The sequence below is a fragment of the Manacus vitellinus genome, unplaced genomic scaffold, assembly GCF_001715985.3.
Source record: "Manacus vitellinus isolate BGI_N305 unplaced genomic scaffold, ASM171598v3 scaffold_12_pilon, whole genome shotgun sequence".
NCBI classification, from domain to species: domain Eukaryota; kingdom Metazoa; phylum Chordata; class Aves; order Passeriformes; family Pipridae; genus Manacus; species Manacus vitellinus.
Genome location: NW_021938949.1, coordinates 2,525,489 through 2,548,090, shown reverse-complemented (window position 1 = coordinate 2,548,090; position 22,602 = coordinate 2,525,489). Strand labels below are relative to the sequence as shown.

Genomic DNA, 22,602 nt, shown 5'->3' with positions numbered 1-22,602 from the left:
ATGCTGGAATTCACTTGATATCATTTTAGAAATCCACAGGTAAAAGTTCATTGTTTTTCAACAGGCAGTAATGCACATAGTACTTACCCAACCAAAAAACACTTGATTTTTTTTCCTTTGCTAATGGTGCAAGGTTGAAATAAAATGGTTCTATTGGCCACATTAAATACTTGTTGAGGGTCAAGTGGGAAAACAAAAATTTATGGTAGGGTTTTTTTAACTGTTTTCCAGTAATTGTCAGCCCAATACATGCTGCTCTTAAAAAAAAAAAAAAAAAATTAAACTGCAATTTTTATTGTGAAGATGATTTCTTAAGTACCACTGTAGGTGGTCTTTGTATTAAAGCCTTCAGTAACAAATGGCTTTATCTTCTCTTCTGCTAATAAGGTCAGTAAAGGTTTCTCCCTTGGATAATAATAACGACACAGTTTTGAAGGCATAAGAATCCCAAGTGGAAAACAGGTTCACAGTTTTCACCTTTTTAATATCTGCTCAGGTGATGGGCAGCTGGCTCTGCTGCAGAGTATTTTACAGGAGTAAACAGGCCTTCTTGCTTTAGTTAAGAGTGTATATGTAGAGGAACTGTGATTGTCTGGGAAGCTGTATCCTGTATTTTCAGTTAAATAGCTGATAAAATGCTGCAGTTGTGGAAATGACTACCAAGTCCAATAGACAAATGCCTTTGAAAACAGTTTTGGTTTTATTTTCTATTTAGTTGTCAAAAGCAATCAAACATTTAGTGAAGTTTGATGGTCTTGTGCTGTAATGAAATAAGCACTGAATTTTTCCTGAGGTGGTAAAGTAGCTGTTTGGACCCAGTATCCAGAAATACATTTAAAATTTTTTTTTTCAAGTTTACTAAGCAACAAAACACATGTAAATTGTTTTCTTTGTGAAGTCTGGGCGGATTCACTTCTCTGGAATCAGTTGTCTTGCATGTTGAATAATAGCAGAAATGTAATGAGAAGAGAATTGAGTATGAACATGTTAAATTCATGACTTGTGTGCTAGTGAAAGGCAGCAGCAGGTATTTACTAGAGAACTAACTTCTTAATTCTGCTAGAAAAAATTAAAACATTTCAACTGGACAGAGAGCTCAAATGTTTAACCTGAAGATACTTTCATGGCAGTGTTTGGGTAAAACTGACCACTAACACCCTTCCCCCTGGAAAACATCCCATCTATTTATATCACTTCCCAGAGGTTAAATGCAGCCCTTGGAACAGTCACAGGAAATAATACCAGTGTGCTTCAAAACCATGACCTGCCTTTTGGTCCAAGTGGCCAAATAAGCCACTTTTCTTGATTACTGGGAGGACCACATATCATTATTCCTGCCCTGTGTGGAGCCTGGAGGTGCCACATGTCCCACTGTCTATCACTAACTCCCCTCTCCACTGGCTGGTTGGTTTGTTTTGGGGTTTTTTTTCCTGTGTTTATTCACGAACACCACTGTGTATCCATTTCAGCCTTTTGGTCCTTTTTGAGGGAAAGCTGAGCCAGATGTTCTGTTGTCCCTCAGCTGTGGATGCAGGGCTGGAAGAGGCAGTGTCCTGCTCATCTCTGATCCTCTCAGTGTGACAATACTGTCTCCTAAACAAGGCTTTCTGCCTCCATTAGTGTTTTCAGTTCAGTCATTTGCCTTTCTTGGAGGAGCCCTAAGTACTTAAATACCTGGTAGGACTCTTTCAGTCAAGTAGTTGACTCGACTGATAAGTACTGTTGCCAACAGTGCTGGAAATTCTTTCATGTGTGAGAAGAGGAAATGTTGCTGTGTCTTACCAGGTGGTCAGCATGGGAGAGTTTTCCACGTGGCTTTGTCGTGTGTGCAGGTAAATAAAGCAAGTTTGTTTTAATAACTGGGGGGGGCAACACAGGCACTTGCAGGATGCAGTGGATCCCGCTGCTGTAGGTGTCTGCTTTAGGATGACAGGAGTTGTGTTGTGGAGACTCTGTTAACAGTAAAGGAAGCCTGCACAGGTTTTCACTGACTTCTGTGCTTGCCTCTGTGCAAAGATGAGTGAAATGGAGTTCAAACTCCTAATTTGACAGCTTTGTCATCAGCTCCTCACACTGTATGTGCCTCATTGGGGTTTGGCTGCGTTGCAACGTAACCAGAGATACGGACTTGCAGAGTCCCACCGTTTATCTTTAGCTCCTCTTCAGAGGAGGAGAAGGAGAAGAAGAGGGAAAGCTTGGCAAGAGAAATTCAGTGGTTGGTGGTGGTGTTCTGCTGCTCTAAGTTTAGCAGCGTTGGGGGTGGTTGTTAAAACAGGCTTTCAGAGTTTGAAACCCTCCCGTTGGGAGCAGCGTTAGGTAATGCTGGAAGCCCATCAGCGCTGCCAAAGCCCAAACACCTGGCTGAATTTAATCAGTAATTCAGTAAAAATGGAAGAGGTTCGAAGGCTCCCCCTGTTGCAGGCAAGAATCCCCTGGTTTGCTCAGGGACAGACTCGAGGCAGCGCATTTAAACTGCCGGGTGGGGAAGGTTCCTGTCACAGCGAAGTCCTGTCGCTCTACTCCATAGAGGCAAACCTGATCTCAGCATCAGCAGGGGCTTGTTGTTTTGCCACTGCAGAGAAACTTCTTGTGTCTGCTACACAGCCAGGAGAACAATATAGAGGGTTATGGAAAGGCTGCATTATCCCAGGGGCCTTTCGGACGGTTTTTACAGTTTCTATAGGATGTTAGCAAATCCCCCACTGCAAAAAGCTGCAGCTGAATTTGATAAAATATCACCTCTTCTGATTCCTTCTCTGATGGAGTTCGTCAGATGCCTTCCTGAGTGAGTACAACCAACATTTTCATATGTTTATCCTTCAGCATGGCCACGGAATCTGTTTTAATTGACCTTTTTCTGAATTAAATAAATACATTTACAAGATCAGGATCCTTTATGTAATTATTTATGAGAAGTGTTTATAAGAAACTTTTCAATTCCTGTTCTTCTGATTTCTGCTGCATCAAAGGGAAATTAATACTCAGTTCTGGAAAGGGAGGGCAGTTCATTTGGGATGATCACTAATACTGGCTGTAGAAGGAGATGGGGTGCTGTTGTGGAATGAGGGGTAGAGATCACATGTACATGAGGGATTTTAATGGATTCTGACTTGTGCTAAGGGAAAGAAAGAAGTCCAAAGGCTGCATCCCATTAGAAGAATTGCTGTACTTTTAACATGTTCAGGAAGAATTAATTTGCTGCACTTGCAGCAAAATGAAATTTTCAGAGCTGTTTAGAACAAAGACTTTATTTTTTTTATTTGATGAATTTCATTTGACTTACACTTGCAGTGATTTGGGTCTTGACTTCAGACTGCTCTTGTCAGTGGAGGGAAAGATGTTGAGAAGATGGAAAAGCCTTGGCACAGCTGTTCCAGGGCTTCTGTCTTCCTCGTACCCATCTTTCTCCTTTTGTGAACTCAAAGCTGTGATATTTTGGAACCTTGTCTCATCCCTCAGGTATGCCTGGCTTGGCACCTGTACAGGGCTGTGTTTGTGTGAGCTTAAGCTCTGGTTCAAGGGGAGGCACTAACACAGGTACTTGCTTCATGTTTTGGGTTGGAAGGGTATTGAATTTACAGCCAACTTTAAGCTCCTGTCCTGAAATTCTCCCTTAGGATCAGATTTAAATCATTCTGCAAGCTCAGCTCTATGCTCAGTGGTGTGATTTTAGTGGGGCTGGTCTGTGACACTAAGGATAAAATTTAGGTGGCTGCTGGAGCTTGACAGGATAAGATTCATGATGAAAGTTTGCAATTCAGGAAATATTTACAGGGCATTTAGCAGTTGGTGAAACACTAACACTGTTCAGCCTTTTGCTGTGATCAGTGATTAGCAAGGTGATATTTTATTTCCACTGGCAGGCTGTGGTGTTGCCTGCTCTACCTCTACTGTTAATGGCCCAGGAAGTAATTTAAGGGAATGAGGATGCCTAAATAGTAAGGATCTGGAGAAAGAAGATAGGTCAATATTTCTGCAGGAAATAGAAAACTGAGAAAAAAAGGTAGTTAACAGAAAACTGGAGGGAAGATGGATGAAAGCTTTTAAGGAATTCAGTGTGATGTAAATGTCAGGGTTTTTTAAAAAAATCACCTTTCAGGTGTCACACAAGCCCATTTTAGCATTTTTTATTTGGCAGTGTAGGTTTTCAAGATAAAAATACTAAGGTTTAATTTTCTACTGCAGAAAAAGAATTCTTTTAAAAAGGTTTATTGTTCATACAAGACTGGCAGGCTAATGTTAGGAAGAGATTTTTTTTGTTTTGTTTTTAAAGTAGTATTTTCTTTGAACCCATTAGAGGTATTTTAGCCCTTGTGTCTAATTCTTTAAATAACTGAGAGTTAGTTTGTCCTCCTGTATACATATATAAAAACTGTAGGGTAAATACCTGCTGCTCACCTTTGGGTTTGTTACTGTGAGAGGAGGTTCCAGGCTCAAGGCAATGCATGGAAATTGAGGTTGGAAGGGATTTCTGCAGGTCCTGCCCAAAGCAGGGCTGAGGATGCTCTGAGCATTCCCTAATCAAGTTCTGAGTATCTCCAAGGATGGAGATTTCACAGGCTGTCTAGTGTTTGAGCACAGTAATTCCTGATATTTAGGAGGCATTTATCCTGCAACTTGGGTCTGTTTCCTCTTCTACTGTTCCTTCATATGTACCTCCAAGAATCTCACTCTGTGTTCTCTATTACCTCCTCCGTAGCTCTTTCTACCTTAAATGTTAACATAGATGTGCAAATTTATAATAAAATGCTTGTTTGTCCAGTGTTTCCCACTTCCTCAGGCAGTCCTCAGTTCACTTAAGTATAATTTGTCTGCAAAGATCCTTCTCTTCCATTATGTTTGTAGCGATTTTCAGTTTAAAGCCAGTGTTTCATTCTCTTCTTGCACTTGCCTTGGCTGTGTTTTTCCTGAAGACAGGAAGATGCTGTAGCTGTAGGTTCTTCCTTACACAATAATACAGTTTTGTCATGCTCTCATGTACTCTTCTGAGACGTTTTTTGTTTAGCACAATCACCTGTTGAAGACACTCATCCTGTTGTGCATGCACAGCTTTTAAAATTTTCTAGAATAAACAACAGTTCCACTTTAAACCAAGTCATACTGTGTGTCAAAACCCGCTCAGAATCCTAACTCACTTCATTTTAAAGGGATGCTCTTCTTTTCCAGCACTCCTGTAGGATTTAATGTGCTGATTCTTGAGACACTGTATCCAAGTTACTGAGTGTTTCAGTAAATCCATGCTGTTCAACCACAGGCTTTGTTTTATTATTTACCCAATGACATCCAGAAAACTGATTTGTATAAGGGTAAAGATAAAGGCAAAATTGAGGCTGGCAAACATCAGTGCTTTTATGCCCACATGTTCTGTGTCTGAGCTACAGTTAACACCCCATGCACACCCTTTTATTTAGGTTAATTTTCTCACAGGGTCGAAGATGGGAACCTGTGGTCAGTGGCAGAGAGTTCTGCCAGCAGTAGCAGATTGTGTAATTGTGGGTTTGTGTCTTGAATGTGTTGTGGTGGGGACTGTTGTGTGTTAGGGTGATACTTTGAGTGTAAAATCATAGAATGGTTTGGGCTGGAAGGGACCTTTAAGGTCATCCAGTTCTAACCTCTGCCGTGGGCAGGGACACCTTCCACTAGACCAAGCCCTGTCCAACCTGTTCTTGAACACTTCCAGGGATGGGGCAGTAGAAGAAGGAAGGGGAAGATTTCCCCTTCATGGCTTTTTTTATCCACTTGGAGGCCATCCTACAGAGTACCTGGTGATGTGCAGCAATGGTTATAGACAAACTGTTTTTTCTGTATATGTATTTATGTGATGGTAATAGTGGTACCAGCTCACCTTTTCAGGGATGGAAAGGGAAATCATGAGGTGTTGTTCATGATATTATTATTATTAAATTCAGTGTGGTTTCCACTCCTTGACAAACATGTTCCTGACTATGTAGTGCACTTATACCTTAGTTTGCTGTTTCTATAGGTGTATATTCACACTCAATTTGGAAGTCAACTGAAGTTTGTCTGGATTTAAAATTTAGATGAGATTCTTTACCTCTAAAATTCAGCTTCCTCTGTTTTAAAATTCAGAGGTTGTTAATATCCTGCAGCAATTTTGCAGGGCAGTTTGATGTATTTTCTGTAAAACACACAGAAACCTAGCCTTTATAGTCTCAGTGAGTAGCATTTGTATTTCTTAATTTTTTTTTTTAGCTGTTGTGGATAGGTTGATCTTTACCTGCTGCCTGAGTTTACCTTTCCCAGGACATGTAGGACAACAGTATTTTATGTACTGCTTTTCAGTCTAACTTCTTATTTTAGCACAGTCCCTGCAGAGGTGAAACAACTTAATGCTTCATACAACCTGCTGTTCACACAGCCTCAGGAAGAATGTATATGCTTCATTATTATTATCTTAGCATTTAATCAGAATACCATGAACATTAATTTTCAGTGCAGAAGATCCAGAAAAATTACAGGGTAGATACTCCTGTAGAAAATCTGTACCTCATTTAAAAAATCCCTGTGAATCCTGTCTTCAAAGAAATAAAATATATCTAAAATTCCCTTTGTATCTCCCAGTAAAATTCTGAAGCATCCTTTTTTTAGCTTCAGCTTTACATTTTGCAGTGCCCTTTGTTTTATTGCCATAACACCAACTAGTGCATGAGAAGCCAACTCTAAACTGTGTCGTGATGGCAGGTTGCTTATATTCTGTTAATTCTCTCAAACAAAACAATTTGTGTTAATTACTGGTTCGGTTTCTCACATTATTTGGGCAAACAGCTCCATTACACTGAATAGCACATTTTCTGATTGTTTGTTTGTTTGGTGAAAGTATTAGTGTTTCCCTTCAGTGTTTTGCTTTAAGATTAACATGTCATTAAGCTGCATAATAAGACAGTCTTTATTCTCTAGCAGTGAAATGCCAGGGGAAGGCAGGGCGTAGTTTTGCAGTTTATTCAAGAGAAGTTAAAAAAATAAATAAAAGTCTCTGAAAGTGGATTAGTCAGTGACTTGGCTCTTTCTGTCATGGGATAGCAAGACCCAAACTGAAGCATTTACAGCAAAACACATGTTCATGGAGGTGGATTATTTTGCCAAATGCTGCAAAACACAGAGTTGTCGGTTCCAAATTAGTCCATGTAGCTACTTTTTGCATAATTTGGGGAAAAGTCATCTCTTGTTTATCAGCAGGATCTGGTATATTTTATAAAATCTTGTGCTCTCTGTCTCTGGTGTGGATTAATAGAGGTCTCTTTAATAACTACAGTTTGGGAGATTAACAGTTAAAAGACTCTTTGCCTTTGGAGGCAAGAAGTTAATCTTTGACAGCGCATTTCTGACATGTTACTGGAAATCACTCTGTGCGCCCGCTCTGCTGCTATTTCCAGCATTTGTTGTGGGGCTCTTTTCAGCAAAACTGCTGTCAATGAGAGCCCTGTGGAAGCAAAACCAGCAGCTAATCCATGTGTGTTGTATCCATGGAGTTAAGTGCTTAGCTGAAATGGAACAAAGAATTGCATATAAAAACAAATTTCTTTCTGATGTGATGCTGCACCTCGAATCCGGTGTTGAATTTTGGGCCCCTTGCCACAGGAAAGACATTGAGGTGCTGGAGTGTGTCCAGAGAAGGGAATGGAGCTGGGGAAGGGTCTGGAGCACAAGTATGATGAGGATTAGCTGGGGGGTGGGTCTCAGCCTGGAGAAAAAGAGGCTCGGGGGAGACCTTATCACTCTCTACAACTGCCTGAGAGGAGGGTGTAGCTGGGAGTTGGTCTCTTCTCCCAGGTAACGTGTCATAGGGCAAGAGGAAATGGCCTCAAGTTGCACCAGTGAAAGTCTAGATTGGACATTTTGGAAAAATTTCTTCACCAGAGGGCTTGTCAGGCACTGGAACAGGCTACCCAGGGCAGTGGTGGAGTCACCATCCCTGGAAGTGTTTAAAAGACATGTAGATTTGGCATCTGGGGACATGGTTTAGTGGTGACCTTGGCAGTGCTGGGTTAATGGCCAGATTCAGTTGTCTTGGAGGTCTTTTCCAACCTGAAGGATTCTGTGATTCTGTGACATGACAAGCTGCTTCATCCTCATCTCTGTTTCCCCAGGTGTGTTTGGCTCCCTTTCTGGATATAAGTTTAAACAGGAGCTGTGTTAGGTGGAAGAGAGGTTGTGTGGTTTCAGTTTGTCTTTGGTTTTTTCTTTACACTCCCATAGGCTTTGACTTTTTAAAATGTGGTTCCACGTGGAACAGATCAGGGTGGTTTCTCTTCTGGCCTTTCATCAGGGGTGTATTCTCTTTAATTACTGTGTTGACCAGTAGCAAAAAATGTAGGACACTGGGTTATCCACTAGCAGTGTTCCAAAGGAGATTTAGGGTAAAAGCATTTGGAAATCCTGTACACTGAAGTATTTCGGAAGAATTGCTTCAGAAGTTCTTGAAACCATATGGGGATCTCTCAGCATGGAGACCTGGGGGGCAGTCCTGGTAGTGCTACATCCTGCTCTGCCACTGAGAATTGGTGGCTTCTTATTTCCCAAAGCAAATACGTTTGAAGTGTGATCGATATCTGTTTTTATGTTGCCCTTCATATCAAGCTGTGCTTTTAACGTGCCACCTGCTTTTTATTTAAACAAGGTCACAGCCCTATTGCTTAAAAAAAGGGATCATCAGACCACCTCTGCAAGTTTATTGAGTCTGACCTTTTACTACTATCTTCATAAGTCTCACTGGCTTTCCTTTTCCGCCTCTCCATTCTCTTTTTGACTTCATGACCCACCTGTGGAGACAAATTTGCCAAACAGACTGTTAATTGTTGTGGTTGCTTTTGCTGGAGTCTGTAATAAGACATCTCATGATGGAAATGTGGTTGTTCACGTTGAAAACCTGATAGATGAACATGTCACCGACGACATGAAACATGACAAATGTGCCTGCAGTCATTTCATTCATCACTACAAATGGGATTCTCTTCATCTGCCTGGCGTGGATGTACATGCAGAACAGATTGAAGCATTCCTGTGTCAAATGATAGTGTAGATTGAGTGGGGTGGTGGAAAGATTTGTTGTTACAAGAGATCGTTGTAAGTTTGGGGATCTCCTCTGCTGTGTGGTGACAGTGGCTATTTCTTGAAACATGATGGGAACCTACTGATGTCCCTCTGAGTTGTCAGCATCCCTGGTCTTGAATATTGTGTTTCCTCTTTTGTTTGCACTCCTTGAATTCTGCAGATCTTAAGTCTTTAATGTTACGAATCTTTGAATGTGCCCAATGCTGTTCAGAAATAGTGTGTTTAAAAAACCAAATCAACCTGGAACAAGCACATCATAATTTTTATCTGTTCTTTTAATGATGTTTAATACTGATTAAAATGTTGGTGGTCAGTTTATATCCTCCCTATAAGAAAAACTTTGAGGAAATCCATAAGCATTATACTGACCACTGTGCCTGTGGACCTGTGTTTTTTACCACACTGTCTTCAAAGATTAATTTAGAAACAACAAAAAAAAGTCACAAAATTTGGGTTTTGTTGTTGTTTCTAATCGTCTCTCACAGGCATTTGAGTTCAGAATTCATTTGGAAAAATGCTTAAAAGAAACAAGCAAAGAAAAACCCTAAAAAAAAAAAACCCTACCAAACAAAAATAGTCTTATTTGGTGTGGTTAGTCACAGAGGGGAAGCTTTGGTCTCTGTGGCAGCTTTCTTAAAAGGAGCTGGGCAGCTTTGCAGTTTGGGCAGAACAGGCTGTAGGCAGGCCCATGTTTGATCAGAGGGGAAACATGCCCTGTCAAGAGGTACTTTTATGGGGACCTGAGTAGAATTATAGATCACTTTTGTGTGTTGCTGCCTCTCTGGCAATTCTTAAACTCTGAAAATACAGCCTAAAATTGGACTGGTAAGAAAGTAAGATTCAGCCCTTAAGGATTAATATACCACTCTCAAAATGGCTTTCATATTTCATCTAGACATGAAGATTTGTTACAGCACTTACATTTTTAAATATCTAGGATGAGTTGCACGTTTGTGAAAAAGGATCAGTGCAAGCCACATGTGGCAGATGTGGTTGCTGTGGTTGTGATAGGAGGGGATCTGCAAAGGGCAGGAAAATGCCGGGTCTGTCACAGGAGAGGATTTCAGTGTGGGCAGCTTCCTTCACCCATGACAGATGACAATTTTAATCATAGAATGGTTTGGGTTGGAAGGGACCTTTAAAGATCATCCTGTTCCAGCCCCCTGCCATGACCAAGGGCATCTTCTGCTAGACCAGATTACTCCAAGCCCCATCCAGTCTGACCTTGAACACTTCCAGGGATGGGGTGGGCAACCTGTACTGGGGCATCTCCACCCTCCCAGTAAAGAGTTTCTTCTTTATAGCTATTCTAACCCTGCCTTCTTTCAGTTTAAAACCATTCCCACTTTTCCTTTCACTCTATGCCCTTGTCCAAAGTCCCTCTCCAGCTCTTCTGGAGCCTCTTTAGGCACTGGAAGGAGCTCTCAGGTCTCCCTGGAGCCTTCACTTCTCCAGGCTGAAAACCCAAACTCTGACTCCAGAGCAGAGGTGTTCCAGCCCTTGGAGCATCTTTGTGGCCTCCTCTGGACTGGCACCAGGAGGTCCATGTCTGTCTTACCTTGTGGCTGATGTTTGAACCACAGGAGAACTCTGGGGTTGCTGGAAGGCGCAGGAAGAGACAGTCTGTGGTCTGTGTTCATACTCCATGTGTGTGTTGTAGGATGGGCTAAGATGTACTTGGCAAGAAGAGGAGCCTTGAAGATGATCCAGAGCATGTCGATAACACTTCCATTTGCTGTTTAAAGGCTGCTTCCCTGGGCTGTGGTACATCACAGCAGTGTACCCTAGTGCTGTCCTCGCTCGGTGCAGTGTCACCTTCAGGATTGAAGGGTCTCTGGGACATAGTAATGAACACTTGAACTTCATTCGTGGGGTTGCCAAGAAAGAAAGACTGAGATGAAATGTTAGACTGTAAAATGGTAGCACCAGGAAGCTGCTGCAGTGGGCGAGTGTCCTGAAAACAACGTGTCTCTCAGCAGAATGGGCTGTAAAGTGAGCACTGCTGGTGGTGTCAGTACAGTCCCCGTTACACTGGGGAGTTTTTCTTGGACAGCTTTATAAACTCTTGCTGTGCTTTCAGTCAGGTACCTGCAGTCAGCGTGTGCCTTGTGTTGTGTGAGTGCTGGAGTGATTCAAACCACAGAAGATGCTGCTGAAGTGGTTTTTTTTCAACTAAACACTTGGGGAAGGGGTGCAGCGGGGGCACATCCTCCTCGTGTTCCAACAGACTTTGATGCAGGAAGAGCAGCTGAGAGAGATCCCTGGAGGCACCAAGGGCACAAAAGCAGAAGGTGGCTCAGAAAAGGGTGACTGAAATGGTGACACTTACCAGAAGGTTCAAGGGGGAAAAGAGAGAAAGAGCAGAAACATTAAAATCAGTGAGCTACAGGGTGGCAAACTTCAGTAATCTGTGAGAAGCTGGCAGCGTGCCTCAATTCTTTCAGATGCAAACCTGAAAGAAAAAGAGGATTTAAGATGAAGTAGCAGTTTAACAGAATTTTTTATTATGGAGATGGCACAGGCTGTCCCAGTTCAAATGAAGGATGGAAAATATAGTAACTTACTAAGTTGATAACTTTTTCCAGCATAAGAAGGAAGGAAGGAAGCCTGCAAAAGGTCTGCCCTAGTTTCCAATAGGGATGATTTGAGCAGGGATAAATATAAAGAATATTTTTGCTTCCCTGGTATTTTTGGATGTTGTTTTTAAATTATTTTTAATTAATTTTTTTGTGTTCTCCGACTTGTGCTTGCCAGAACATGCACCTGGCAGTGGCTGTGGGGAAGGCAGAGAATTGGTGAGTATTGTAGTAGCGAAAGGAAAACAAGGGATTTGGTCTGGTGCTCAGCAGGAAAGGGAAGTCACCAACTTCTGACACTAAAATATTGTATTAAAATGGGGGAAGGGAAGCTTGTATCAGTCTCTGGCTAAGATTTTAATTGGGAGCAGATGGCACATTAAATCATTGGGTGCCTTGTGGCTGGTGTGAAACTGTACAACTTCAGAACTGTGAGCTGTTACCTTTGACACCTTGTGAAGAGTAAATAAGCTTCTAAAAAAACCTGTAAGAATTAAAATATTGCCTAGGCTGCCTTATTTATAATTTCTAATTTCAGTTTTCAGAAAAGAATGCAGAAACTTGAGAAATACTGCAAGAAACCAAGGAAGCCAATAACACCCAGCAGATTTTTCTCTTCAAAAATAAACCATGTCACAGAAACTGAACTTATTTCTGTAACTTGATAACAGGGGAAAGAAAAATTAGTAGATTACCACACGTTGAAATAAAGCTTTTAAGAATAAACTAGAAAAATGGGGTCTGCATATAAGCTGCTGTAAAATGGGTGCAGAAATCTTTGCATAACGTGTCAGTAGTCCAGGGCCTTCCCAGGGATGTGGCAGGTGGGACAGTGCCCTGGTGTGCTCAGATCTGTCACTGGTCACTGATGACCTGTGTGATGCAATGGAGAAGACATTTGCAGAATCTGCAGGTACTGAAATAGGAGCCACACTGGGTGTTTCCACTAAAAATAGAAAGGGCCTGGGTGAGCTAAATGTATATCCTGTGTTTTTCATGTTACTTGATCAGACTCTTTCAAGATTTTGTGGAATAAACCACTGCGAAAACAGAAGAAAAGACAAGTGGTTGTTTTGCTTAGACCTTAGAAAATCCTGAGGTATTTGTAGTAGTGAGATCTGACACGTAGCAGCAAAAAAAAAAAAGGAGATATATGTCTGTTTACACATTCCAACGTGACAGCTGATTTGTAAGAACGGTGAAGTCGTCCTGCTGTACCCTGTTTTGGAAAGATGACTTCTGAGCTGCTGTGTAAAGCTTTGAGTGCTGGACTGGGAGTTGAGAGCTTTGCAAGGAGCAGGGAGAAAGCAATGAGAGGAGAAAAGCTGACCTGCAGTGAAGGGCTGAAGAAACTGAGAACTTTTTTTAATTCTGTGGAGAGGAATCCTGACTTTTATTTATTTCTGTATCTGCCCCTAGTTCCTGTGACTGATGTGACAACTGCATGTCAGCAGTTAAATTGCCAGCAGAACCCACAGTAGTGCTGACAGTGGCACACAGGTTTTCATATAGAAAAGGTGTGTTGGTGTGGTTAATTCTGTTATTAGTCCATGTATAGTCACTTTTCCTTTCTTCCCACCTCTTCTTGCTATTACGTTATTAACCATTATATGCAGTTGAACATGAAATAAAGGATGAATGTTTAAAAGCATCAGGTTCATTCATACCACCAGAAGCACCTTGAATCAGCAGGTGAAGCACCCTGAAATAAATAAATTCAGCTGGAACTTAAAGCTCTTCTTCCCTTCCTTTTCAGAAGGCACCTCTTCTTTTTACCATATCAGATGCTTTTTGCAGAATACCTAGAGGGACTGGTGGCAGGAAGGGTGCTCTAAGGCATCCTTGATTTGTGGTACTATTTGCACATCCCATGCTACTTCCATGAGTAGCTGCCATTGCTCAGCCAACCTCAGACATTAGGAGATACATCAGCTCCTTTGGATGAGGCTCTGGGTACAACAGTCAGTGCTTAAGTCAGCGGTGGTTTGGTGTTGTACTGTCTACATCTTAAATATTGTTACATTATTTAGAGTAAATCCAGTAAGAGGTGTAGTGGAGTTGGCTGCTGCTCAGAGTCAGCAGTTGAAGGAATGGTGAGTCTGGGATCTGGGCAGTCCTGCCCTTCCCAGAGTGCCATGTATGCCTGTAAGCAAATTGCAGGATGTCTCTATGTGTGCTGTAGGAATTTTACCTACGGTCAGTAATTGAGGAAGTTGCCAAAATAATTGGAAAGGATGACAGGAAGGGTTTTTTTACTCTATTTTAGGCCGTGAGGTTCAGGAAGAAGGAATTGAGGAAGCTGCTGGGAGGGGACACACATATAACATTACAAAACATGTCTCAAGATACAGAAATCTGATGCTTGCTTGGTTGGGTGTTTTCCCTCTGGAATATACTGGGGTGGTCCTGGCAGTGTTGTTGTGGTCAAGAGAGAGGAAAAGGAGATACTCACCCTCTTAGGGTAAGAAGGAAACAAGCTGTTCTGAGGGTGGAAAGGGCTCCTGGTGGAGTCCAGACCTGGCATGGAGCGAGCAGGCAGAGCAGTAGATGGGGTAGATACTTTACTGCAGAGAAACTTCACAGGTTTTAGACTAAAAGAAGAGAAATGAGAGTTGTAGACTCCTCCTTCCTTGTTTTACCCACTGGATCTGCTGCACTGGGTTCCCAGGCTGCTGTGGTCAAGCTTTTTGCTTGCAACCACATCTTCCTCCCCATCCTCCTGCAGGTTCTATCACTGCTCCCACTTCCTCAACCCTGCACACAAGCCAGTGAAAGTGCTGGAGTGCAGCTCATCTGGCTCACATGAAATGCCTGACGTGTAACACCGAAACACGAATGAAGATCCTGGGACTTCGGTGGTTTTCTGGCTGTAGTGGTGTTGCAAGGTTTGTTTGGACCTTCAGATTTGGATTATCTGCTCCCCTCTGTGATGAATAACGTTTAGTGTGTTTGTTCAGCTGCGGGAATTTGTTAATCTTTCCTTCAGTTTTCTCCCAGGAAAAAAAAAAAAAGAAAAAAAAGAAATAATCTCACCGTGGAGAAGTTTAGCAAAGATTGGATTGCGAGAGCTTTCCATGCTTGCTTTTTTTCTTTTCTGGGAGAGTACATTTGTAGTGGTAGCTGGAAGAGCAGAGAACTGAATGTGCAGGATTAAGCTTGAGGCCCCGGCTTCCTGTATAAGGGGAGAGGAGCTCACAGAGCCGAGGCGGCGGCCAAGAGGAAAAGGGTAATGGACAAACATAGGCTGTGTGGATCTCTGTGCTGCCTGCCAGCTGCTGCTGGATGGACTTCCTGCTCTGGGACACGGGGGACATTTGGGGCAGTCACTGTCACTGCAAAGCCGAGTGCAGGAGCTGGGTGAGGGGCAGCTTTAGCAGCTCCTCATGGGTTTAGAAGGCAGCAGGGGTTTGTTTCTGAGAGGGTTTAGATGCAAGAGCTCCTCATGAATTTTGTAGTTAAGGATAAAGCAGATATTGAGAAGTAGGAAAATGCAACTTCTTGGAAAAAAGGCAACACGAGGATTTCACTGCTTTTTAGTGGAAGAGCCACAAGTTGCTTCGTCCTTTTTTCATGGACACTGTAAAGCCAAGCGACTTGACAGTGCTGATTCCAAGCTTTGCCAGGACCTCACTGCCCTTGGAAAACTGGATTAGAAATGTGTTTGTGACAGGGTTTACAGCTCACTTCCATGACCTGTGATCTGGGAACAGATCAACAAGATAGTTGCTAGATAGTTCCCTGCAGACCAGGCATGAGAGAGTTTCTGATTCCCATGTCTTGCCTTTCTGTAGGGAACGTGAAGAGCCCGCTAAAAGTCCAAGCTGTGGTAAAGTCCTTGAATGCTTAATCATAGCTTAATGATAATTTTAGAAGGATTTGTAATAAATGAGATAGAGAAGAAAAGTTTGTCTGTCTTTCTGTGAAAATGAGCAGAGTATCCCAAATCATGTGGAATGTGATACCTTAAAGAGAAATTAGAAGTTACCTTGAAAGGATAATTGGGCTGATGTTGGTTGAAACCTGTAGTTGCAGCCATACAGTTGAGTCCACAGCATTTCTTCCAGTCACCTTAATAAAAATTAATGTTTTGCCCTTTCTTCCTTTCCCGTTTGGCTCATCTTTCCACCAAAGGCAATGCATGGAAATTGTAGAATCATTTAGGTTGGAAAAAACCCTTTAAGATGATCGAGCCCAGCCATCAGTCCCTCTCTGTGCTGAGGCCACATTAGTGACCCAGCCCTGAGCAGCAAAGGCAGAGTTTGTGTCGGTTGTATTTGTCCTTCATCCTGCAGATTGTAGTGTGCTCCTTTCTCAAAGGACACCTTGTCCAGTTCCTTCAGTGTCATGAACTTGCTGGTGGCTTCCTGGAAAAGATGCTGGGAGCCTCCAGGGAGTTGAACTCAGCGATCCCGCCTTGTTAGCGCAGCCTCGCCAGACGCGAACACTTAAAAATGCTCCTCTTGTAGCGGCACGATTGGACTCTTGCTTTCTGATTTCTGAAACATCTGGGTTCACATTCAGCAGTTTGTTTATTTTTACACAAGCCCGAGAAGGAATCGGAAGCCTGAGGCCGTGATGGAGCCATCAGCCCACGGAGCAGAGGCTTGAACAAGTGGCACGAGATCGATGCGGCTGCTGTTCTTAGAAGGACTCTTCTCTTCCTAGAAGTTTTCATCCTTTTACCAGGCGCTTATTTTCTCCTGCCTCTCCTCCCTTACATAATTTTTGCTGTTGTGGAAATGTGTTTTCATGTGGATTTCGGTTTCCTGCTCGAAATCAGGATTCTCCCGTCTCCTCCGTGTAAACAAACTGGTTTTTTGTGAATGGCTGAAAAAAAAAAAAATATCTGTTCCACTTGATATTCTAACACAGAGTTATGGAACAAAATGCATTACAGTCCTTGTTGTGGATACGGTAAGGGATTATCTTTTTTTTAATGACAGTTATAAAGCTACACAGAATTGTTTTAGAATTGGTCTGATAAATGGGGAAATATTTTGTTGCAGCTTAATTACGGAGAACAGGAGCTTATGGTTTACCCGTCTTTAAATATGTACATGAATCTTTTCAAAGTAATAGGGCAAATATAGTACTGTTTCTGGAGGCTTAAAAAGAAGATTTGTTCTCTAATATTAAATTTTTAATGTATTATTCATGAGGAAAGCCAAGCTGAAAGCGTTTTTTTCTCCCCTCAGTGGAAATGAGCTTGAAGAATACATTATCTGTATAGAAAAAAAAGAGCATAAAGGCCTCTAACTCTTGCTAATACTGGAGTGGTGCATGCAAGTACTGTTAGAATTTCCTCAGGGAAAAGAAAACAGAATTTGGTTGAAAATAAGCTGATAGAATCATTGAATAATTCGTACAACATTACTGCAATTCAATTCCTAAAAAAAAAAATAAAATAAAATAAAAATGAGGGTAATTCCAGTCAGAATGTGCTTTTTAGAATGACGGAGTGACTGTTTATTGAAGTTGCTTTAAACTCCATGTTTAACAATTATTACCTCTCTGGTTTGGATACAGGGCTGGAAAGCACATTTTTCTTACTTGTACCACTTTCAAGCTGGCTTTTCCAGATGTGTGCATTTGCACCCCAGGTGTTCATGCAGATCTGTGTGTACTTTTGGTTTATTAAGGCAGGCAAAATGTGTGTGAGCTTTGGAATTTGGAGAAGCCTTTAAACCTATTTAGCATTATGTAATACAATCCATTTTTTCAATGTGGAATATCTTATACCGGGTACAAACTGATGTTTATAATTATGTTTTCTGCTGTAGTATCACTATAAACAAGAAATAGAAGCCAAGTGACATCATTTTTAGTGATCTTTTTCCTTGGTGCTTTCCCGTTCCTAGATCATGCTTGGTTTAGTTGCCTGAAATGACTCAAGGAAAAAAAATAGCAAGTTGCATGTTTAGAAAAGAGCTCTCCAGATTTGCCTGTTCCATTGGCTGTTCCTAGAACTTTATGCAATGATTAGGTTATTAACTGGAAAAATATCTGGAGTTAGTAATGTCCAAACACCACAATTATATCTTATGGAAGCATAACTTAATTGTTACTTAAATGCAAGACCTCACCTATCAGGATTTCCTAGATATGGTTAATGTCATTTCCAGACATTGGATAAAACAGGAATTTTTGCTACCTGTGATAAGGGAGTAAAGTTAGGATGTGACAAGCTAAATACTCCTCTAGAGCTTACTATTAAATTATATGAGCACCTCTCAATTTTTAATATATATATTCAGCCCCAGGCTCCTAGTGAAAGGCTGTGTGCCTTACTTGAAAATAAAAATGAAGAAAGAAATGTTCTGCAGGTGTTTTTTATCTTGGGTTTAAAAAGTTTTTCTTATAGATAAGGAACCATGGCACAAAACTTATGAAACTGCTTATCCAAAAAAAAAAATGGAGATTTGGAATGGAGCAGAAAAGTGGATCTGGCTCTCCTTGGACTTGAACTGGTTGTTCTCACGAGCGGGGTTGACCTTTCCATGTGTGCTTTGCAGTACATACATCCCATTAAGAAGTACAATGCAGTGTTGTCTTTCGTCACTTGATCCAGAGTTTGGGAAACCTCAGTTCTGTTTCCCCAGCTGTCACTGGGAGCTGTCACTGGGAGCAGTTAGAACCTTCTGGGTCTAGCTGGATTTTTGTATTCTTTCCTTTTGATGGGAGCATCCAAAACTTGTGGTTCCAGGAGAAACTGCGTGTTTCTTCCGTATTCCCTTCCAGCCCTAATCCTTAATGTTTGGTATGAAATTCCCAATGACATATAAAGGACCAGCTGACAGAGGGGTTTGCATCATAGGCACGATGTCTCAGATTGGTAGAACTCGCAATTTTTTAATGTTGTCTGTGAACACACTTATCTTTGGGATTGAAGACAAGGCATAAAATGGTGGTGGGAAGTTTAAAACCTGTGGCCAGAGAGCAGGTACAAACATTCCAGGAGTGTTGTAATCACCTCGTGTTGTGTGCAGGTGGGGGTGAAGCGTGTTTGAACGTGTGGCTTGTGAAAGGTATTTGGAAATTGTGCTCATCCTTGTCTTAAAGGAAGGGGTGAAACAGCCTCTTCAGTGCTTGGGCTCACCTGTACATGTGCACCAGCTGATTCAGTAAGGCCTTTGAACAGTTGAATTTTCTCCAGTGAGAAAGAAAAACCCCAAGTTTTGTGAATACCGTGTTTGTTTAAGTACTCTGTGGCCAAGGCATCCTCTGGATGAGAAAACTTTCCACTTTCACCTCTGGGCAAAAGGAGGAAGGAAGAGTGTCAAAAAAAAAACAACCAACCTGCTGTGAAAGCCCATCCAGAAGCTTTGCCCTGTTTATGTAAGCTCTTTCCCTTGGGAATTGTGCTGTGGTCTTTCAGCTGCTACACAAAGTATTTCGGACAAATAATCTTCCACGAAACGTTCAGAATTTCATCAGAATTTTCTGTACAGTGGCGTTTTTTTTGCAGCCTATTATGGACAACTCACAGGATTCCTCAAGAATCCTGAACGTTGGGAGCCCACCTGGGAGGTGCAGGAAGCTGTGTTTGGTGACCAGTGTGTTCCCAATCCAGCCTTGTTATGGAATCTCGCGCTGTTCCTGCGTTTTGTTTTTCTTAGGCACAGCATTTTCCATTTGTATTTTGGATATGCAGATTAGTAGTGTGGAGCGGTTAGGAAATAGCAGCGTTGGGTAGAGGAGCAGAAGGATTAAATGAAGGGGTTGTTTTGCAGCATTTTTAGGATAAGCAACTTTGTTGGATTGTTTCTGGTCTTGGCCAACTCCACGGACTTACAGGAAAGGCTAAAGTGGCGCTGTGGGGGATGGTGATCTTTCCCCTAACTGTAAATGTTTGCAGTAAAAACAGCTGAGCTGTTCACCAGGGGCTCCCAGTGGAGAGAAGGAAAAAAAAATTGGCATTTTTAGGGTGGGTTCTAGTGTGAGCAAATCAGATGAATTGTGCCCTACAAGTGCTTATCAGCTTGGCTGTGTGAGCACTGCTGTGGTCAGCTGGGCTGAGGGCCGAGCTACCAGGAGGTTAAGGAGAACATCCACAGAAACTACTTTGGAGCTATAATGATGTAATTAGAACAAAAAAAATAATAGTTTTGTCCAGTGTTGAGACCCGTTACCACCCAGAGACTTCCCACCACCAGCTGGCTGGGTGTTGGCAGGAGATTTTTGGCAGTGCATGTCTTAAACACACTGGACTTTACTTTGTTTATTTTTCAGGGCTGGAATTCCTTGCTGGAGTGGGGACTGTGGGAGGGGACCAGTGCCTTTGTTTATGCTCACATGTCACTGGAGTAGAGTTCTCTAGCAGAAAGGAGAATGTCTCTGTAGTGTTGCAAGAGTTAGATCCAGAATTTTGCTCTTGATCTTTGGGAAATTTTGTTCTGGGAAAATCCTGTTTGGTCGTGGGATTTCATAGAATCACAAAATGGTTTGGGTTGGGACCTTAAAGATCGTCTGGTTCCAACCCCCTGCCGTGGGCAGGGACACCTTCCACTAGACCAAACTGCTCCAAGCCCTGTCCAACCTGGCCTTGAACAATTCCAGGGATGTGGCGTTGTGGAAGTATTGCCCAGCTCCTCTGGGAGGCCTGTTCCAGTGTCTCTCTTGGGATGTTTTCCTCTATTCCCAAGAAAAATAAGATCTCCTAAGACAGGCACTAATGAAGCCAATAATGCAGCTATTTGTCCTCATTTTGGTTATGGAGGAGCGGGAGGGGTGCCAGGTATTTATCTTGTTTTGCAGCAGGCGTGCCAGTGCATACAGAGCTTTCCTGCTGGAGCTCTGTGCAGCTTTGGGAGATCAATTCAAATGCAGAGCCTGTTTAGATTTTAGTAATTCACTGAATGTGCTGGGGCTGGGCAGAAGGAGCCAAATGGGCAGGGAGAGGCTCTGCCCAAACTGATAGCGCTCAGCCAAAAGCCTTTAAAATCGCTTGTGCCGTATAGTACAGGGCATAATACTCATTATTCGGGCCAGAAAGGGGTTTTTAAAGTTATCAGGGTAAACAACACACCCGGCTGTGCAGGTGTGACCGTGTCAGGCACCGCTTTGCTCTCAGTGCAGGTTTGCCCCACGCAGCTGGGGGTCCCGGGGGCACACGGGAGGGTTTTCAGTTAGAAATTGTTGTTGCTGTGCCCCTCTTCCCTTCAATTTGGGTTACCAGGGAGTGGTTGTGTGAACACCTGCTGGCAGAGTCAGTGCAGCCACCTGAACTGGAGAGGGGCAAAGGCTGAGTGGGTGACAGCAGCACAGGGAGCGTGAAGTGGCTGAAGAGGAGCAGTGCTGAGTCCTGCAGGCTCTGTAAGCTGAGAGCTTGTTATTTGTGAGGAGAGGAGAAGGGGCACATCCTCAAGATGGCTTTTTAAGTGCTTGGGTAGGTACAGACTTAATGTGAGTTCGCATTTGTGGGTCCTTGTGCCTGGGATTTCCCATCTAAGCGTAAGTGCAGTAAATGTACTGGATCCATCACGTGGTCTGGGCTCCTCGTGAGCTCATCAGCTGCTTCTCTCCCCTGAGCAGAACTGGGACCTCTGCTATTACAAGTGCTGGTAATAAGAGAAGGCTCCTACCTCCCGAAGAGATGAAGAGTAAGTGCTCTGCAAGACCTGGCTTTCTTTAGTTCTGAGAACAACAGGCACTGTAAGATCTCATGCCCCATCCCTGGAAGTGTTCAAGGCCATGTTGGATGGGGCTTGGAGCAATCTGGGATAGTGGAAGGTGTCCCTGCCCATGGCAGGGGGGTTGGAACTGGATGATCCTTAAGGTATCTTCCAACCCAAGCCATTCTGTGATTCCACAATCTATTTAATGTAGATGGTGGAAGTCTGGCTCTTTTACCCCAAGGAGGAGAAGGATGCAAAACAGTGGTGATAGTATTGCATCACTGCACACTAAATACACTGCTCACCCCTGCCACTGCATCAGTGGTGAAGGAAAAGAGCTTTATTGGGGTTTTGTTGTTGTTGTTGTTGGTTGTTTTGGGTTTGTTTTTTGGGCAGTGACCAGCTGATCTGAAATATTCTGCATAAACAGCTTTGGTAGGTACGTTTGCTGAGAGAGGCTGGGACTTGAGCAAGATGCAAAATTAGAATGATTTCTGTTGCCTCATGCCTGGGTTCTCCCTTAAAATTAACACAAAGGCACATTCTGAAGAAGTAAGCTGGGGAAAAGTTTTAATTTTGTTGATGGGCTCAGGTGCTATTTTTACTTTTTATTAGACTACCTTTGGTAAGGTCAGTGCATGGCCTTTGTGTGGGAATAACAGGAGTGGGAGTTGTAGAACGTATCCACATAATTACATATATCAGTTTTGCCCCAGTAAACAACAAAAAGTTACTGTACTGTTTTTGTTGGTTTTTTTTTTCCTGATGCAATTAAGGAAACAGTTTATTTTTAACTTTTCCAAACTTGTAGAGCTGAAGACACTGGTTATTTAACATAATTATTAGTTACCATACAGCACTCAGTCTTTCCCATGAGTTCTCTGTAAAACAGCAGGTGGGTTGCTTTCAGCACTACAGGATTGTTAGAAGTTAGAGCATGGGCATTAAATCCTGTGCATTCCTTTAGTACAAAGTTTAGGATATTTCAAATAGGTCAAAAGTACTTGACGTCCTGGGTATTTGGAGAAGCAATTAAACGTGTCTGCAGCTGTTCCAACCTGCAGCTGAATTGTCAGCTTGGTCGAGGCATCTGAGTACTTGTTTAAGGCACCAAAGTGCTTTTTTTAAAAAATCCCCTCCTGTTAATAAAATAAAATAAATTAATCTTTCTTATTAGCTGAATTTCTCAACGGGCAATAAACTGTGTCTTTGTTCTAGAAAGGAATTGCTGGAAGTTCATCAAGTTTTCGATGCCCTTTTTTTTTTTTTTCAAAACTGTAGTCACTTTATCATACAAAGCTTGCAGTTTCCTGTATCTTTTGTTTCATTCCTAATCTAGT

The 22,602-nt window shown here is 42.3% G+C and overlaps 1 protein-coding gene across 6 annotated transcripts in view; it reads left to right on the top strand.

The window, feature by feature from the left end:
- Nucleotides 1-22,602, top strand: part of CTDSPL (CTD small phosphatase like) — an 81,782-nt gene that overhangs the window by 11,921 nt on the left and 47,259 nt on the right. For 3 of the 6 annotated variants that reach the window (XM_018089224.2, XM_018089222.2, XM_018089221.2), the window contains exon 1: nucleotides 21,226-21,247. The exons of the other annotated variants lie outside the window; for them this stretch is intronic. In XM_018089224.2, the coding sequence (XP_017944713.1) occupies nucleotides 21,241-21,247 (7 nt within the window). In that variant the 5' untranslated portion in view covers nucleotides 21,226-21,240. Of the gene's footprint in view, nucleotides 1-21,225; nucleotides 21,248-22,602 lie in introns of those variants that run through there. 6 annotated transcript variants of the gene reach the window in all.